This window comes from Mastigoproctus giganteus, chromosome 3 (assembly GCF_048544385.1).
Source record: "Mastigoproctus giganteus isolate SK-2022 chromosome 3, ASM4854438v1, whole genome shotgun sequence".
Lineage (NCBI taxonomy): Eukaryota > Metazoa > Arthropoda > Arachnida > Uropygi > Thelyphonidae > Mastigoproctus > Mastigoproctus giganteus.
The window spans coordinates 161,551,452-161,572,032 of record NC_143577.1 but is presented as its reverse complement, the minus strand read 5'-3'; the positions used below and the strand labels follow the sequence as shown (position 1 = coordinate 161,572,032).

The following is a 20,581-nucleotide window of genomic DNA, read 5'->3' as shown; positions in this document are numbered from 1 at the left end:
CACTAAAAAAATATGAGGACAAGTATGGAAGTAACGCCTCCTAATTTTTTGCTTTCAAATGTGGCACCGTAGATCATTTCACGTGTCACTGAGTGGTCTTTAGTTGAACCATACTGAGTGGAACTGTGATCGGTCTCGTGAGTGCAGCACATGGATAGTTCAAAATGGTGGATGGTACAGATATACGTATCAAGCAGAGTGGCGATTGTATGAGGTTTTTCTTTCACTCCTAGTCACAGGTGATAAAACCTGGATCCACCGTTATGACCCTGAAACAAAGAGACCATCGATAAATTGGCATCATCAAAATTCACCATGCAAGAAGTTCAAAAGAGCCTTCTGTCAGTAAAGTCATGGCACCAGTGTTTTGTACCAAAGATGGGGTCTTGCATGTGGACTTCTTGTAGTGTGGCATCACAATCAACTCAGATCAATATGTGGAAACATTGAAAAAGTTGAAAGCCTGCATCCGTAGAATTTGAGCGGACAAAAACCTTAATGAGGTTCTTCTTCTCCATGACCCCCACACCAGTCTATGCATGATGGAGGCCATTGCAATACTGTGAAGAGCAGTGTTCTTCCTCACCCCTCTCATAGCCCAGCTCTTGCACCTTCTGGCTATTACCTCTTCAGCCGCCTGCTGAAAATGCACTTCATGGAACCCATTTTTTGGACAGTGACAAGCTCAAGCACAGTGTTCGTGACGCCCCTTCCAGAGCAAGAGTAAGGACTTTTACAGGATTGGAATACAGCACCTGACTCATAGATGGCGGAAGTGCATAGAAAATGATGGTGACTTTGTGGAAAATAACTTTTTATTAATGATTGAGGATTAATTGATGTAAAAGGTATAGTTGCAGGAATTAAATTTTATGAAGAAAAATATAGGAGGCATTACTCTCATGCTACTCCTCATATATCTAATGCTGTAATAACACTATGTACTGGTTATGCTATGAAGTTTACATTATTAATTATATATAATTAAAATTTGAATGTTCTTTGCAGCAATAATACTACCACACTACCAAGTTTGCATTACTACCTAATATAGTAATGTGTATTGGGCTATACTCTTACACTTCAAGTTATAAGTCAATTATAATATATAACAAAACTATCCAGCTAACTCTAATCTAAGTGATTCAAACTTTATAGCTACCTATTTACCACAATTAAAACATTTAAATTCTCCTACCACTCACTCTATAACTATAACAATGGCAGCACACCACTAGGAGGTAAGCCAGGCTGCCCATTATTCTCTGGCTGGTCTCCAACGGGGTTGTCTGAGTTTCCTGGACGAAGACCAAATTAAAAAAAAAAGTGTGGGGAGAGCAGATGTTAAGTGAGAAGGGAATGGTCAGAAGTATTGGGGATGTAGAAGGAAGGCAACCCCAGGTAAGATGGAGATACCGCCATTAGGCAAGCAGGGTGTAAGAAAGGAGGAAGTAAGGTAGACCAAGCAAGGTTGCTCGATCTTGACCTCCAATTGGTGGATTCACTGTTGATGGTTATATCCATGTTATAGATCTAGGGTTGTATGAGATGTCTGGCTGGAGGGTTTTGGTTGGTCTCAATCTTTCTAGTATCACTGTACAAAATGAGTATAGTATAATGATAGGTCACACAATGTGATATGTCGAGAATTTTCCAAGCAAAGGTCCGAGCAATTTCTTTCTTTTTTTGGGGGGGGGGGCTGACCTAGGGGGAAATAGTCGACCAGCACTCAAAATAATCGTTCAAATAGCCCCATCTTATTTTGCATTGGAAAAAGCAATGGTGAAATCAGTTTTTCTCTTTTATGAAGAAAATGCAAGTTGCCATGGAACTGGTATGTCATTTAGAGCTATATTGTGAGATCTTGGGAATTTTTATATTTAGTCGGTTTTCTTGTAGCTATAACGGGGAGAAGTTTAAGTTTGCCATGTTATGCCTATGGAAGTATCAGTCGATAAACAGTTTTCAATGTTCTAGCAGTTTAATGCAGAAATAGACAGTTGGAATGTGTTCCATGCTCAAAGTTTCATTGGGAGAAGTCCTCCTCCCCAGTCAAAAGGGCGAGATATGGCCACAGCAGCAATCCAAAGTTTCTATGCTACACTCTTCGTTGTTATGTCAATGGCGGCGTGGTGACTGACTCATTGACAATAACAGCGAATAAAAAGCATACCAGATCTTGCGATGTAGCCTGAAATAAATCAAAACAATGTTACCACAGGAATGCCCTTGCAAAATTCTTTTAGGGAGAACCAAATTCCAGAAGTAAACAGCATTATATCCACTTGAAAAAAGCGATATTGTAGGAACTAAAACAAGCATGTATAGTCAGAATAACGGCTATAGTGGCGGTCCATCCAGAGGTGATAGTAAGCCCAAGGCATGACCAGGTAGGCACATAGCTGAATAACAGGAGCTGGTGCATCTTGAGACAGATGATTACCTTATCTTGCCGTCAGATCTTAAAAGAAATCAGTTTGGAGTTATAAGCAGCACAGGCAAGCCTGTAAGTGAACTGCATCAAAGATTTTGGATAATAATCTTTTGTGATATTGTATCAGGGAAGCTGCCTACACTAGAGTACGCCTTATAACAGTTTATCACTCTGATTGGACAGATCCAAAAAAATAAGGAACAACAGAAAACACCATGAACAGCTGTAATTGTGATTCGACACACCTCATTAATGACTAGAAACTAAGGAATTATGTAACCTGTAAACTTAACAAAATTTTATAAAATGTAGTTGTTGGCTTTAATAGAGATAATATTGGTAATCTATTTAATTTTCTTTAGGTTGGACTTGATTTTCGTCTCCCATTCTTCAGCATACCATACGCTAAACTTCTTTCTAGTCTAACAGAACCAGGTTCTGCAATTAGTTCTGGAGAACTGAATTTGGGCAGTTCTACAAGCACGTTGGCAACTATTGCTGCTGTAGTGGTCACTGCTGCACTTCTATATCCAAAAATATTTGGACTCTTTGGATTGAGAGACACAACTGGAGCTTTTAGAGGTAAGAATAAATAAAATCTCAATTATCTAGGGTTCCATTTTTTTCAGAGAATTTGAAAACAGCAGATGTAAGATCCTTTTGACACCAGATTATATCAAGCAAACTGTGTAATGAAGCAGTTTAAGGATATAGCATTCACAGTGAGAGGCATTAGCCAACCACTCACACACATCTAGGCAGAGCCAGCATGATGTCCTGTGACCCTTGTCCTCTGTTTTTTGGGAAATATGATTACACTATGCAATAAAGGTCTGTTTATCTGCACTTCTTGGAATTTGTTTATGAATTTGGGCATGTTGATTCTGAATATGTTCTCAGATTTTTCATAGCATTAATGGTTTGCTCAGAAATCAAATAAAATTAATTATGCAATAATACTATATTAGATTTATTAACAATATTTAACTTCTCTCCTGAATGGGGTATTATTAATCTTTGTTACAAAACAAAGTAAACAACAAGCTAGAAAAATCACAGATTAAAAATCAGGTAAACCAAAAACAAATTTCTTTAAAAATGCACACACATTTGAATATCTTTGTCTTTTATGGTCAGCGTGAGCATTTTGAACTAGATATAGTTGCCCGTCACAGCTTCATCCCACCTTCTTTACGTTTCCTTTTCTCTATTGACTGCATGTCTTGGTCAACTCTCTCCTCCATGCTCTTCACTAATATTGCCCAAATTTGGCCTACAAAAATTGCGGTGAGGGTGACTAAAGGTTTTTTTAACCCATTTTTAACCCTGGAACCCATTTTTCTGTAATTTTTAATAAAAATGTCAGTTAGTTCTTTTATTAGTAAATTTTATCAGTTAATAAATTTTACTCTTAATGTTAAGAAAGCATTTGCTATAAGGTGAAAAGACTGCCAGGCATTTTGCTCATCATTTATCATTTTGTCTTCCAGTTCTTGTAAAGCCATCTGATTTAAATGTAAATGGGCCCTGTGGTACTGGATTCCATGACTTGGAAGAAAATAATACAGTATATATCCAGTAATTAGAATTTTAATGACAAATAATGAAGCTTTCATGGCAAATGGACCCCTCCCTCAGCTAGAGTTCTATACTGTATTATTTTCCATCTGATTTAATTTGTGGACCAATAAATAAATTGATTGACCATTCCTGGCTTGATATGGAGTGGTAGAAGCAAGAGTTTGTTTCTTCAAGATGGTATTTTGCAGTGCACTATAGCTTCTCGAACTTCATGAATTTTTTTAAACTTTAATATACAAGGTGTGGCTATTAAATAACTAGACTGAGTGCATAGCCACTACACCAAACTGTTTACTACATTGTATGCTCCAGTCTGCAACTCAGTTCGGGAGACCATTCTCACCTCCATTGCTGATCTACTGCTCTGACACTCCAGAGGCAGAGAAAACAAATAAAGAGTGAAACAGTCTTGTAAACCCAGAATGAACTCTGCATCTTGAAATCCCCATGTACATCCCATTTACTACTGATAATACATGATCTTCTTTAATGTGTGTTTCATATTTCTGTAGCCTTCGGCGAGAACAATGTGTGGAACAGGAATTTATGGGATTTCAAACTTTTACGTGAACTGTCTATGAAAAGACTTCACTCTTCTAGATTTATGACCAATACCAATCAAATCAAAACAGTAGCACAGGGATTCTGCAACAGCGTAAAAATTTGCATAAGTGACATGTCTTTGTGGAAGCCTTGCACTGGAAAAAAAGCCTTGTGACTTTTTTTCCCTCATTAAACTGAAAAGTGTATTTAAGGGAACTCCCTTTTCAGTCCATTGAAGACATTTAGAAGAATGTCTGAAAGAAAGAAACGATTGAAGTATTAAAAGGGCTTATAGAATAGAAGACTTCCAAAAATGTTTCTGTGCTTGGAAGAAACATATGGAACAGTGTGGGCAATTATTTTTAAGGGGAAAAAGGCAATTAAAGTCAAAGGCAATTATTTTTAAGGGGATAACTTGTAATGTAAGAAATATTTAATAGCCACACCTCGTAAGTTTAGAGCCAGTTATGATTCAGGCTCAAGAACCAAATATTATTGCTAAGTGATATTGATTGAGTTCCAAGCAGTACTGCAAAATATGGAAGGAGTTTACACTTTTCCCAAAAATCAATTGGTGTGGTTTTTGATTCAGAGATGCAGTAACCATTATTGAATACCGATGACCACTATTTTGTTTATTGCAAGGTTGAAATTGGTGTTCAATATTCAAGTACATATTCTTTGAGTGAGAAGATATCATGAGATCATCTGCATAAAGTTAATGTCAACTGTAGCTGGAATGTTCTATGTTAGTTTCTTTATACTGACTGCAAAAAGTGTGGCACTAAGGATTGATGCTTGATATTTCATCTTTGTCCTGGACAAACGATCGTGAAAGAGCATTGTGGTAAATCACTTAAAGTTCTCTGGGGAAGAAGTCTTATAACATAGAGATTTTGAAGAATTCCACAGTGCTAGGAAGCTGGAGAAAAACTGTTGCAGCTAAAAGTAAACCAGATATTAGGTGCTGACAGACTGCATCCAGTTATATTAAAAGCAGCTGGAAAAAAGGTTGTCAAATCTTTAGCTATAATAATGAGAGCATCCTTAGTTTCAGGAGAGATCTGTACAGAGTGGATGTGGAAATATCATAAGGGTGAAGTAGATAATACAGGTCTGTTCAAAGGGTTAAGTTGGAATACAGGTCTGTAGTTGCCCACTTATTTTCTGTGCTTATGTCTGAACTGGGAAAATAACAGTCAGTAATTCAAGAAGTAATAGAAGATATAATCTTGATAAGAATGGAGCTATATATATCCTTAAATATAGCTCCACAGCACGGCAGTCACATCATTGATTTGTGAAAGGAAGAGAATTAGTCAGGCAAGGGTTTATGCTTGACCAATCTAATTTGGTCTTGAGGACATTGCAGACATCCTCTCAGTTATGCCAAGCTGTGCTTGCTACCTGGGAGTCTAAAACGCTGATGGAACTGATATTCAGGTGACACTCAAGTCATGTGAACCTAATTTTGGCAAAGTTCGGTCGGTCTGTGATTGCGAAATTCTCTGTTTGCACTTTCATGATGGTGTGAGAAATATTCAAGTACCATACTAAGGTTTCCTTAGTAACCCTAGGTATAACCCCCATGTGCAAGTCTTGAAATATGGCACCTAGCACACTGCGAGTGCCACCCAGGTGCAAACCAATGTAAGCAGCATCAAGGTGTGCTGCCCACATCATATGGAGGAATGCCACCCCTCCGTGTTACCAGGCAATACTAAGTGGTAGATGACTTTTATCAACTGGTGCAATACCGCCACTTTGCTTAGTGGAGGCTTGAAGTGGTGGAACCGATGTTTAGTCTCCAGAGCAAAGCTCCGGTAACTCTTCCCCATCTCTCTCTCTTTCATCATGCAGTATGATTGATGTCTTGAGGTTATGATGGATATCACGGTGAGATCCAATCTTCCTTACATTTTGAGAGTACAGCTCTGAAACGGTGTTCGCAAGCCAGCTGCTAGTTAGTACACTGGACTGAACTTATTGGTAACTCTCTAGGAGACTTCTGGATCAGCTAGTGTATAATCTTGTTGCCTCTACTGTGCCAGACAGTGACTGGAGGGAGTCTGAGTATTGTATATGGGGGAGGGGGCATTGTCGAGGCCATATTATGTCAGGGAGCTGGGTATATTCTTGCCATGTGTACACGTATCCAAAAATTTCATTACTTCATACAGCATGTCCCCCCTCCCCACCTTTTCTTACTACTGAATACACCAGTGAAAGGTGAGGTAATTTTCCTTGGTGATTTTAATGTTCACAACTCCAGCTGGCTTACGTTTTCTAGTCACATGAACCCAGCTGGTCAAGATGCTGAGGCTTTTGCAATTAGTAATGACTTCATAGAGATAGTTCATTTACCTACCAGAATATCAGACAATCCTAACTACACAGCTGACACGCTTGATCTTTTTCTCAAAAACCCTTTTAAGTACATAGTCGAGGCGAGTGGTCCTCCAGGCACCTCAGATCACAATTTCATGATGGTCTTTTCTCCAATGGAGCCTTTCTCTTATGGGCATTCTGAGCCTCCTGTTGTTTGGCTTTACAAGAATGCAAAATGGAATGACCTGCAAGATTTCTTTTCTTCTTTTCCCTGGTCAAATTATTGTTTAAAAACTTCTGATGTCAATGTTTGCTCAGATCGTGCCAGTGAAATTATTCTTTAGGGATGGCAACCTTTATTACACATTCCACCTTAAAATCTTGTTCTTTATCTTTATTTATTGGTTTTCCAATAAATATGCTAAGGCTGTTTTAGAAAAGATTGTTGCATATCGTAATTGGCTTGTTTCCAAATCTCCAGGTTCATTTTCTGCTTACACCAAAGCTCACAACAATTGTAGAAATAGTTATTAATCAGTCCAAACTAGATTTCAAACAGGCTAAGAGTAGAAAACTTGCTTATTGTCCGAATAGTAGTCAAGCATTCTGGTCGCTTGCCAAAGCCATTGGCCACAACTTTTGCCTATTTCTGTTCCCACCTCTATCAAAACTAGATGGTTCTATTGCCACTTCAGCCAAAGATAAAGCTGACCAGCTAGCATTCTACTTTTCTTCCAACTCGTGTATTGATGATCTTTGTAAATCATTTCCTACCAGTCTCAATAGACTGCTGTTGTTGTTGTTATTTGGTTTTTAGGAGCATTAGCAACTAAGGCCATATTGCTCCGGGAATATGCGGTAGTCATTCCCTGACCTTTCCACATCCTCCTTATTTGGTGGTGACCGGCTCGAACCCTGGTCTAATCAAGAAGCGTGTGCTACGCACTGTTGCTCCTTCCCACCTGGCTACGGAGGCACTCAATAGACTGCATTCAATGCCTTCTGTGTTTTTCCATTAAAAGGATGTCAGAAGGATTTTGAACAATCTCGATGCTAAGAAAGCTATAGGTCCTGATAGTATTTCTCCATTTGTTCTCAAAACCTGGACTCCTGAACTTACTCCTGTTCTGCATTGCCTTTTTTCAAGTTATTTTTTTAAAGCTGTTTTCCCTTCTCCATAGAAATTTGTTCATATCCAGCCATTTTCTAAAAAGGGTGACAAATCCTTCCCATCCAATTACATAGACCAAAATTACTGGCCATTATCACTTACTAGCTGTTTGAGTAAAACCTTTGAAAGGATGATTCACATGAGGTTTACCTGGATTCTAGACTCAAAAAATCTTCTGACCATCAGGATGGTTTCAATAAAAAACAGATTGACTTGATGTGTTTCTCACAGCTGAATACCACATCTGCAGTGCTTTTGTCATGAGACAGCATTCACCACAACTGTTGATGAGGTGTGACCCCAGCGACCGCTGCTTTGTCTTGGAACACCTGAATACCACTCTCGGAACACCTGAACTGCAGCACTGCAAACAGCCCACAAGATTCGTGGTTTCTGTAATACTGCTGCACTTCAACAGGTAGGTTCCCAACAGTCATCCCATTATTGAAGTCCATCAGATCACATCCCTTGCCCATGTTGATGAAGTATTTCATGTGGACCACATGCCACAAACCTGCAGTATCACATTTACTGGTTCTCCCTGTGACATGTGTGCTCTCAGGTAGAGAGAAACAGCAGTTTGCTAAAACACAAAGTTGGTCATAATGTTCTGACTGGACAGTGTGTGTATTAATATTGCATAGCTATCAACTCTCTCTGGCAGCGAATCTGCCTCTTTTTTTTTTTTTTTTACTTGATTTCACACTTTCTCTCTATCTCACTATCATAATACAGTTGGTAACAAAGTTTCTCTGTCTTTTTGCAAAAGCTCAGTTTTCTTAATCTATTCTTTTTGAAATAAAATAGTAAAAACTATTTTATTATGAGGAATGAAAACAGTTATATTGTTATTAAATTAAACTTGGGAAACATTTGAACCACAAAATAAATATAACAAATTAATTAATGCTGTTAAGAGGATTATAGGTAAGGCAAGGTGCTAGTCTGTTCCTGTGTCCTTGACTGCTATATCAAAACAAGAATAAATAATAAATAAAATTAAAAATAGAAAAGAGAAAGAGCAAGGCAACTCATCATCAGGAAGTGAACACACACACACACACACACACACACACACACACACACACACACACACACACACACACACACACACACACACACACACACACACACACACACACACACACACACACACACACACTCTCCTCCCCCAAATAATACAAAAATACCACAAATAGAAACACTACAAAAAAAAACTTATATTAAGTATTAATTAATTTGTATTTATTTTGTGTTCAAGTGTTTCCTAAGTTTAATTTAATAAAAATATAGCCACATTTTCTTTCCCCATAATAAACTGTTACTTTGAGTATGGATGTAACATGATCCAATCTCCCCTCCTTTATTTAGTTTTCTTCTTCTAATCCATTTTAGTTTACTTTGAGTGCTTTTGACTGCCACTTGGATTCTTCATTATGTTTTAATTTATTCTATTATTTGGTTTATATTAGTAATTTAATTGAATTACTTATTTTAAGCTTATTCTGTTGTGATTTTTTAATCTACAGCTGCATATTTGCATTTTGTTTGATTTTTCAGTTGTAGGAGTCAACATCTAAATCTGCATTTTGTTTGTTATGCTTCCTTATTTATTCTACACAGGATGGAGGCCATATAGTATTTTATGTTTTGTTGGTTAATGCTGTTAATAGGATTATAGGTAAGGCAAGGTGCTAGAGGCGCCTCCGTAGCCAGGTGGGAAGGAGCAGCAGTGCGCAGCACACGCTTCTTGATTAGACCGGGGTTCGAGCCCGTCACCACCAAATACGGGGGATGCGGGAAGGTCAGGGAATGACCACCGCATATCCCGGAGCAATATGGCCTTAGTTGCTAATGCTCCTAAAATCCAAATAACAACAGCAAGGTGCTAGTCTGTTCCTGTGTCTGTCCTTGACTACTCCTATATCAAAACAAGAATAAATAAAATAAAATAAAATAAACATAAAATAAGATTAAAAATAGAAAAGAGAAAGAGCAAGGCAACTCATCCTCAGAGAGTGAACACATACGCACGCGCACATACACACACACACTTGGTTTGTTATCTCTTATCATCCAGGGTGTATCAGGACATCCTCTGATACAATAATTGAAATACTACCCCCTTTCAGAGTGCTGGTGTTCCATGAAAAGATAGTGCTTTTGGTTGTTGTTTGAGGTTTATTCAGCGGTGAGCTGTGAATATTTTAACAATGGGCTCACAGTTTGAAACATCGTTGGGAATTCCTACCGAATAAATCTGATCATCATCTGTGGCTCCACCAGAGGTGCTTTGCACACTCACACTACTAGTCTGTGCCGAGCACTCACTAGTAGTGTGATTAGAGCACTTGACGCATTTTTCGTGACAGGTATGATATCTCCAGTCATGGGCGAATTCAGAGTGAGGCCAGATGGGACTTATTTCCTCCTTAACCATGCGGTATAACTGTATGCATATAATGTTCCTAGGTCTATCTAAAGAAAACACTCAAAAACCTGGCCGTCATGCCCGCTTATGATGATACCTGGAAACGATAGTGTCTCAAATTCTAACATTTTAGAATTTTTTAATAGTATGACGTCACAATCATACTTCCTGAAGTTACTACTGTAGTAAATATGGTTGCAACGATGCAAGTATTTGTCATATGACTGCAACAATACAAATATTTATCACAATTTATTTTTTTCGTCTCACATTTTCGTTATATTCCATTGTTAGGTGCCCCTAACAGCTGCATATATGTCGGTTCAACTACAAGATCAGCACTTCAGTCGACACTGTTTTCCAGAGACATTTAGATATGCTTCATGTATACATCTTTTACTTTAGTTATCATAAATCCATTGTATCTTATCTTCTAGAAATTATGAAAATTTGTGAATGATCAATAAAATATTTACAATACAAAAGCACATTTATTTTATAATCAATATACACCAATCAAAATACCTAAAAGAAACACAAAGGATGTTTCACCTAAAACCATCTACTACGAGTGCTCTGCTCATGCGCTTTTTTATTCATCGTTTTTTTTAACAACTAGGGAAATATAATGGATATAGTTTTTTAATGATAAAATTTTAATACTGTGAATAAAAATAACATCAAATATTTCCCTTCCCATTTCACCCATCTGGTCACTCCAAATGTTTGTCTAGTTCAGCCTTAAATTTATTTAAGCTATCAACTTCCACAACAACAGATGGAAGTCTGTTCCAGCAATCAACTACCTGCTGGCTAAAGGCAAGTTTCTGCACATCTATTCTACAACTGTCTTTCCTCAATTTGAATCTATGCCCCCTCAGGTTTTTAATCTGAGAAGCAGAAGTATCCCATCAGCATTGAGCCTGCTCAAACCATTTAAAGCCTTATACGCCTCAATCAGACCATCTTGCAGGTGCCTAGGTTCCAAATGCTGCAATTCACAGAACGTAACCCTTTCTTCATAAGAGCACTCTTTTGTTGCCCTTTTATGTACTCGCTCTAGCAATTCTACAGTACTCAAGGTGTTGTCTGACCACTGTCTTATACAAGGGGATAATCACCTCCTTATCCCTTCTAGCAAAATTCCTATATATCATTGATAAGACTCCATGACCTGCTCTGGCAGCCAGTCTGCACTGCTCATCAAATTTCATATTTGACTGCATAATTACCCCCCAGATGTTTTTCACTTTCCACTCCCCTGAATGTACCAAATGTACCACAGTTGGTACATTTCTCTTTAGTTATTGCTACCCATATGCAGTAATTTGCATTTGTCAATGTTAAACTTCAGTTGCCACTTCTCAGCCCATCTGCCTAACTTTTCTAGATCCTGTTGGTAGTTTACTGTCTTTACTGTCATTAACAACCTTGCCAGCCTTTGTATCATCTGCCAACTTGGACATTAAGCTTGTTATACCTTCATCAATATCATTGATAAATACACAAAACAACCATGGGCCAAGCACCGAACCCTGGGGGACTCCCCGAATAACATTAGTCCACGTAGGGCAGTGTCCATTGATTACCACTCTGTCTTCTCCCACTCAACCATCCCTTTATCCATTGTAGCAACTTGCTCTTAATGCTATACTGCTCCAATTTGTACAACAGTTTTCCATGTTCAACAGTAACAAAAACTTTCCTGAAATCCAAGCATATGATATTGAAATTATTTTTTGCATTCAGTTCCTTGTGACCATATCGTAGTATCCAAACAAATTTGTCAGACAAGACAAATTTGATTGGAAACTCCCCTTAACAAACCCATGCTGTGTCTGAACTATTACTGCAGTCTTGTCTATATGATCCAGTGACTCCATTATTTTTCCTGGAATAGAAATTAAACTAACAGGCCTATAATTATCTGTGTCACCCTTTGAGCCCCTTTGTGAATTGGGGTTTCATTTGCACATCTCCAGTCCATGGGGACCTACCCTGAATCTAAGGATGCTCTCATAATTATGACCAAGGGTTTGCTTACTTCCCCCGCTACCTCCTTCAATATAACTGGATAGATTCCATCCACCACAGGTGTTTAACTTCAACAATTTCTCCAATATTACAAAATAATCTAGCTCCCTGTTAGAGTTTAGTAAACTTCTGCCCTCTCCTTCCTTACAGAATTCCTCATGTGTGAATATAGATACAAAATATTCATTCAGTTTGTCAGCTATCTGAGCAGGATCATCAACAGTCGAACCATTAATATCAAGTGGACCAATCTGATTCATCCCCTTCCTTTTAGAGTTTATATAAGTAAAGACGTCTTTGCTGTTTTTCCTTGCATTCTTTGCCAAAGATTTCTCGCAATCAGCTTTGCTTGCCTAACCTCCTTTGTGACATGATTACATACTAGCTTATATCTGCCATAGTTTTCTGTGTCACCTGATAATTTATATGCATCACATGCATTTTTCTTCTCTGCCACTAGCCTCATTAGTTCATCCGACATACATTTAGGTCTAAATCTTGAACAGTATTTCTTGGTTGGTATGAAAAGCATGGTAGCTTCCAAGATTAATTCCTTGAAAGCTTCCCATTTAGAATTCACTGTTTTTAACATCATCAGTTGATCCCACTATATAGCATTTAAAAACTATCTGAGACTGCTGTAGTCACCTTTATGAAAGCAAAAATCCTTTCCTTTACCCTTGATGGTAATTACATCTTTAAGTAAATCCCACATCAGTACACTGTGATCACTGTCACCTAGCTGTTCGTTTATCTTCAAATTCTTAATGCGTGAATAATCACTACTGATAATCAGATCAAGAGTATTAATCCCTCTGGTTGCCTCTCGAACATGCTGCGATAGAAAACAATCATCCAATAAATCTACAAAAGCCATGGTAGCGGGCGAATGACCAACCCACAAGTTCCAGTCATATCTGGAAAATTAAAATTCCCCATTACAAGACATTCTGATTTACTGGCCCACTCTCTTTCTTTGCAGAATTGTTCATTTTACTCATCAGAGTCACTAGGCCTATAACACACTCCTACATTCATTTTCCCTTTCCCAGTGTTTATGTCATACCAAACTGACTCAGCATTGCACTGTCCACCAATGTCCACTGGATGCACTTCCTTTATTTGTTTCTTAACTAACAACATAACCCATCCTCCCTTCCTACCCTGTCTATCCTTTTTGTGCACATTGTCCTCTCCAAATCCAATTCTGCGCTGCTTATATCTGTGTGACACCCTGTCTCTGATATGCAGTATCTGCCTTTGATGTGTTGACCAGCACTTCAAATTTCTCAATTTATTTACTATACTCCTAGCATTGGTGTACATGCAAGTATACATGCACCTGTTCTTACTCTTAGTTACCCTAACACAGCCATGTATTTACTTGTTCCATACTGACTCCCAGCAGTTCTTGACATCCCCAGCAACTTGCTCTCTAGGCTGCTGCTCATTCCAATAGAAGCAGTGCAAGAATCACTTTCGCATCTGCCTGCGGCTACTGTTGATCTTTTAGTCTGTGAATTCCCCCCACGCTAGCAGTTTTCCGACCCACCTAATGTTGCTTTGATAGTATCAGCAAATATTCTTGCACCCTTTCTATTTAAGTGTATCCCATCCCTGTAGAAGCAGTCTCTCCTATTAGCAATTGTCTCCTGTTAACATTCTACAATAGAAAAACAAATTATATAAAAAAAAAAAAAACTATTCTTGAAAAGGTACACAAAAATCACAGATTACATGAAAAAATTTATTATACAAATATTCAAAAAAAATTTATTCTAAAAATTGCCATATAGAATTTACTTCTTTATTAATATTTGTTGCTGATCTTCTGCTTTGTTCAATTGCTGAGCGATGATCATAGAGGAATGAGTTGATGTAACGATTTGCAACGTGTTTAATTGTCACAATATTATTCATTCCGCTGAAAGCTTGCTCAGCTTCAGGACTGCTAATCTCAATGGTTTCAAAGATATATCTAGCTTTCTTAATTGAAAAGGGAATTTCACTCGATTTTAAAGATAAACTGTCTTCAACAAAATGTCTAAAATCCTTAATTTTTATTTCATATTTTATCAGAAAACTTAAATTTCTTATTCATTTTTCACCATCTTGCCATGGAGACAAAAGTTCATATTCCATGATTCCGGGTAGCATATACTTAAAATTTCTTTCAATTTCTCATCGTCAATGGTATCATTACTTTCTTTATTTAATTTAATGCAACAGAATAATTTTAATAACCTATCCTTTAAGGATAAAACAATGCATTTAATAACTTGTCACAAGGTAATTTTTTAAATGTGTTCTCACTTTTGATTCTGATTCCTTCGAATTCTTTCAACTTCAACATGCTCTCAATTTTAGCCTCATAATTTCCTTCAGAATTTTTTCAAATTAGCAATATCATTGATAGTTCGAATAATTAATTTATCTGCTTTTGCTATAGTGATGCTGCGACTTTGTAAAGCTTCTGAAAGGTAAGAGAGAGATCTCCTGCAGGATGTTGATCATTAGTGCTAAATCTCCCGTCCATGTTCTTTAAGAAATTCCAGGTTTAAAAGTTGGTTTAATAATCTCGAATATTTAACTTCTGATTAAAAATGTTTGCACAAAGCGGGATAATTCCTCCAACCCACAATTGCCGTCCGGAAGCTACAGGCTGGCCATCGTGGCCTGAACACACAACTGATCTTTATAGTTTCCACATCAAGTTCTTTAGCAATCATCCTTAATTTCTGCTGGTTTTTGGAGATTAGTGATATAATGCATACAGTTTTTTTTTTTTTTTTTTAATTATTGCCTGTATGCCATTGTTTTGGAACATTTTCTTCACAGTGAAAGCCTTGATGTAGTTTCAAAATTTGCCAACATTTCCTCTTCGGAAAGTTTACTTTTTTTTTTTTTTTTTTTTATGAAAACCCCAAACACGAAAGGTATTAAAACCTATAGTACTTAGTACTGTGCATGGGTTGAAGGAGAAGTATGGGGGGAATTAATATCTTAGTTGTCTCATTCCCCCATCCCTTTGACATTGTTACTGTCACTGGTTCTTTGAATACTCTGCAGAATGTCAGAATCACTTGGATATTCAGCTACTGTGACCATGTAAACATAGACAGGAGAAATTTACTGAAACGCGTGGATCACTCACTTCTCTGAAAAACATATGACTGCTTGTTAGAGTAAAGGGGAACCACAACACAGGTGCCGACCGGGCTAGCCAGGTGGGTAAAGTGCCTGCCTGACTACCCAAAGGTCACGGATTCGAATCCCGCCTCGGACTTGGATCAGAGTAAAATGCAAAAACTTGGGGAGGTGCATTATGGCCACAGAAGCTGATGCACTAACAAAAAAAACAAAAAAAAACACAGGTTGACCAGTGGCTATTATTTGTGTTGGGAATCTGCTTAATCCTCTGACTAGATATCGAAAGCATATTGACTAGTGTGACTTCTTGGTATGGGGCTGCACAGATTTTACAGACACACTAACAATAGTAATCCCTTTCACTCTTAATTTGTGCTTTCTAATTACCTAAATTGCCTAAAGGCCTGAGTTGAGAACAATGCATACGAAGTTGTCTCTCGTAATCCATTCATTGTATGGAAATTTTCTTTGTTCTACAGAAACTATTTTAAATGTAATAACAAAGGGAAATTCAAAAAAATCCGCTATAAAGAAGTTCATTAAACAGAAGTCTGACTGTAACTAAATCAAAATGAAGCAATTTTCAAATATATAACTGGTCAAGTGTGCCATTAAAATGCTGGGGGGTGGGCCCTGCTCACCCCACTGTAGTTTCAGCTCTGGATACTCAATAATTGAATTCAGGATTTCATTTGTAAAATGAATAATAATTTTAACAATGGGCTATCAAATTTAAAAAAAAAATAACAGTGGATTCTCGTGAGCCCACTATAGCTCACCACTGGATTTATTGGCACAAGGGCCTCTTGGACCAAACTGTGCCTGTTTATTATTTATTTATGACTGTTATTCAAAAAAGATGGTTAGATACAGCCATATAGATGAGCACATTTCAAGTATCAGAACAGTTCATCAAGATTAGCATGATTTCTAATAATATATTTTATTAGCATTAGCGTTAGCATTAGTAGAGGCATATGATGCAAGAAAGCAAGCTTATTCAGCATGAGCAAAAAAAAAAAAAAACACACCACTCCCATTTCACCCCTCCGTTCGTTCGAAATACCTGTCCAGTTGAGCCTTAAATTTGTTTAGGCTATCAACTTCAACAACAAATGATGGAAGTCGGTTCCACCAACCAACCACCCGCTGGCCAAAGGTAAATTTCCGCACATCTATCCGACATCCGTCCTTCCTCAATTTGAATTTATGCCCTCTGAGGTGATTATTCTGAGCAAGAGGAAGAATCCCATTGGCATTGAGCATGCTCAAACCATTCAAAGCCTTATACACCTCTATCAGATCACCTCACCGGTGCTTAGTCTCCAGACTCTGTAATTTGCAAAACTTAAGCCTTTCTTCGTAAGAGCAACCCTTTGTTCCATTCTATCATAGGCTTCCATGTCTATCATAGGCTTATCATTGATAAGACACTATGAGCTACTCTTGCAGACCGTCTGCACTGCTCAGAAAACTTCACATCTGCTTGCACAATTACCCACAGGTCCTTTTCATTCTCTACCACTGTCAGTGTAGTACCACACAGTTGATACGTTACTCTGGGGTTACTGCTTCCAATATGTAGTACTTTACATTTGTCAATGTTAAACTTCATTTGCCACCTCCAAGCCCATCTGCTCAACCTTTCCAAATCCTGTTGCAGCAGCATAGTGTCAGTAGTGTCCTTGACAACCCCGTCAACCTTTGTATCGTCTGCAAACTTGGACATTAGGCTTGATATACCATCATCAATATCATTTATAAATACAGAAAACAACAATTGAGCCAACACTGAACCCTGAGGGACTTCACTAATAACATTAGTCCATGATGACCAGTGTCCATTGATTACCACTCTCTGTCTTCTCTTGCTCAACCATCCCTTTATCCATAGCAAAAATTTGCAATGCCACACTTCTCCAATTTGTGTAGCAGTCTTCCATGTGCAACAGTATCAAAGGCCTTTCTAAGATCCAAATATATGATATCAAAGTTATTTCCTGCATACATTTGTGACCACATCATAGTATCCAATCAAATTGGTCAGTCAAGACTTTCCCTTAACAAAACCATGCTGTGTCCGAGCTATAACTGAAGTCTTGTCTAGTTGATCCTGCAGTGCTTCTTTTACTAGTGCCTCCATTAATTTTCCTGGAACAGAAGTTAAACTAACAGTCTATAATTACTTGTGTCGCCCTTTGAGCCTTCTTTGTGAATTGGGGTCACATTTGCACATCTCCAGTCCATGGGTACCTCCCCTGAGTCCAAGGAAGCTCTCATAATTATGGCTAATGGTTTGCCTCCTTTAATATAACTGGATGGATCCCATCCACCCTAGGTGCCTTTTTTATGTTTATCTTCAACAATTTCTTCTCCACTTTCCTCTCAGTTATTACAAAATCATTTAGCTCACTGCCAGAGTTTAATTCACTTCTGTCATTCCCCTCCCTGAATAACTCCTCATGTGTGAATGTAGATGCAAAATACTCATTTAGTTTGTTAGCCACCTGAGCAAGATCATCAACAGATGAATCATCAATATCCAGTGGACCAATCTGATTTATACCTTTCCTTCTAGAATTCACATAGGTAAAGAACTCTTTGCTGTTTTTCTTTGCATCCTTTCCAAAGATTTCTCATAATTTTCCTTTGCCTGCCTAATCTCCTTTGTGACTTGGTTACAGACAAGCTTATATCTATCATAGGCTTCCATGTCACCCATTAATTTATATGTATCCCATGCATTTTTCTTCTCTGCCACATGTCTCGTTAGTTCATCTGACTTCCATTTAGGCCTAAACCTTGAACAATATTTCTTAGTTGGTATGTTGTTTGTTGTTATGCTGTTTGTTAGTTTGTTATTAGGAGCATTAGCAACTAAGGCCATATTGCTCCGAGAATATGCGGTGGTCATTCCCTTACCTTTCCGCATCCTCCGTATTTGGTGGTGACGGGCTCGAACCCCGGTCTGATCAAGAAGCGTGTGCTACGCACTGTTGCTCCTTCCCACCTGGCTATGGAGGTGCCATGTAGTTGGTATGTAAAGCCTAGTAGCTTCCAAGATAAATTCTTTGAATGCCTCCCATTTTGAATTTGCTGTTGGTAACATCAGCAGTTGGTCCCACCATATAGAACTTAAATACTGTTTCAGACCATCACAGTCACCTTTACGAAAGGAAAAACCCTTCCCTTTAACCCTGATGGTAGTTACCTCTTTGAGTAAATCCCACTTCAGCACACTGTGATCACTGCCACCTAGTGGTTCCTTTATCTGCAGATTCTTTCACTAATCTTGTTGCTCTTCTCTGTTCTCGTCCCAACAGCTCTACATCCTTCTTAAAATGAGGCCTCCAGACCTGTATACAGTACTCAAGGTGTGGCCTGTCCATTGCCTTATACAAGGGGATGATCACCTCCTTATCCCTGCTAGAAAAATTCCTGTATATCATTGACAAGACACCATGAGCTACCCTTGCAGACCATCTGCACTGCTCAGAAAACTTCATATCTGCCTGCATAATTACCCCCAGGTCCTTTTCATTCTCTACCACTGTCAATGTAGTACCACACAGTTGATACTTTACTCTGGGGTTACTGCTTCCCATATGTAGTACTTTACATTTGTCAATGTTAAACTTCATTTGCCACCTCTCAGCCCATCTGCTCAACTTTTTGAGATCCTGTTGCAGCAGTGTACTGTTATTAGTGTCCTTAACATAGACAAATTTTACTAAAGAAACTGAGTTTTATTATAGAAACCGCTTTTTGAATACAAAAAACACACTCAAAACTGTTGCAGTAGGTAGAGAGTTTACTGGGTAGATATCGCATGAGGAAAGTCGGAATCTGCTGATGTAGCTGGGACAGGATCAGGAGGGTCTGTAGATGGTTTTGGTTCTGCATCAGTAGATGATATTGTGCTGCCAAACTTGCTTTCAGCATTCTTCAAAAATGAACAAATATCACCTTGCTTTGAGGTCTTACGTCTCTCAGACAAAATCAAGTTATGCATGAGAAGTGAAGAAGGGTTGCTGTTCTGCAAAAGCTATTAAAGTTTCAAATGCTGCAGTAGCTCTCTGCCAGGATACTTTTCCCACCTGACACACATCGTCATCGCTTTCTTCCTCCTCTGCAACTCATTTTTCCATGATTCACGACAGCTTATATAATGTCTTCCGTATTCATGTATGAGTACTGGTATATCTTCATCCACAACAAGCCAGTCATCGACTTAATCTCGAGGAAAATTCATTTTGTCAACTAATTCACAGATTTCATCATAAACAGTGCTATTGACAGCTGCACTATTGCCTGGAAACTTCTCAAATTCGACAGAAGATCACTTCTCAAATATCACAGCTGGCCATAACTTTCTCCAGCATTTCCGTAATGTTTCATTTCTCACAGAGTCCCAAGCACAACTGATAGTGTAGGTAACATCTTTGAGGTTATATTTCTTCTGAAAATCCAGAAATTTCCCATCAAAATTAGTCATTTTCTGCATAAAGTTGTACCTGTAAAACATTTTTATGTTTTGCATCACCCCCTGATCCATTGGTTGGATCAGACTTGTGACGTTAGCTGAAAGATAACACACAAAAATGTTGCCATTAACCAGCTCTTCGGCAGGAGGATGTGTGCGACAGTTATCCAAGAGCCCATCCCTGCAGGAGAGATTGCTTCTACAGGGATGGGATACACTTAAATAGAAAGGGTGCAAGAATTTTTGCTGATGCTGTCGAGGCAGTGTTAGGTGGGTCGGAAAACTGCTAGTTGGGGGGGATACAAGGACTAATAGATTAACAGTAGCCACTGGCAGAGGTGGAAGTGATTCTTGCACTGCTTCTATTCAAATGAGCAGAAGTCTGAAAAACAAGATGCAGGATATTTCAGAGACTGCTGGTAGTCA

General features: G+C 38.3%; 1 protein-coding gene across 1 annotated transcript in view; it reads left to right on the top strand.

Annotated features, from left to right (window-relative positions):
- Positions 1 to 20,581, top strand: part of Desi (DM4/DM12 domain-containing protein Desiccate) — a 62,658-nt gene that overhangs the window by 4,160 nt on the left and 37,917 nt on the right. The window contains exon 2 of the mRNA XM_090370748.1: positions 2,797 to 3,016. Coding sequence (XP_090226874.1) covers positions 2,797 to 3,016 — 220 coding nt within the window. The remainder of the gene's footprint in view (positions 1 to 2,796; positions 3,017 to 20,581) is intronic.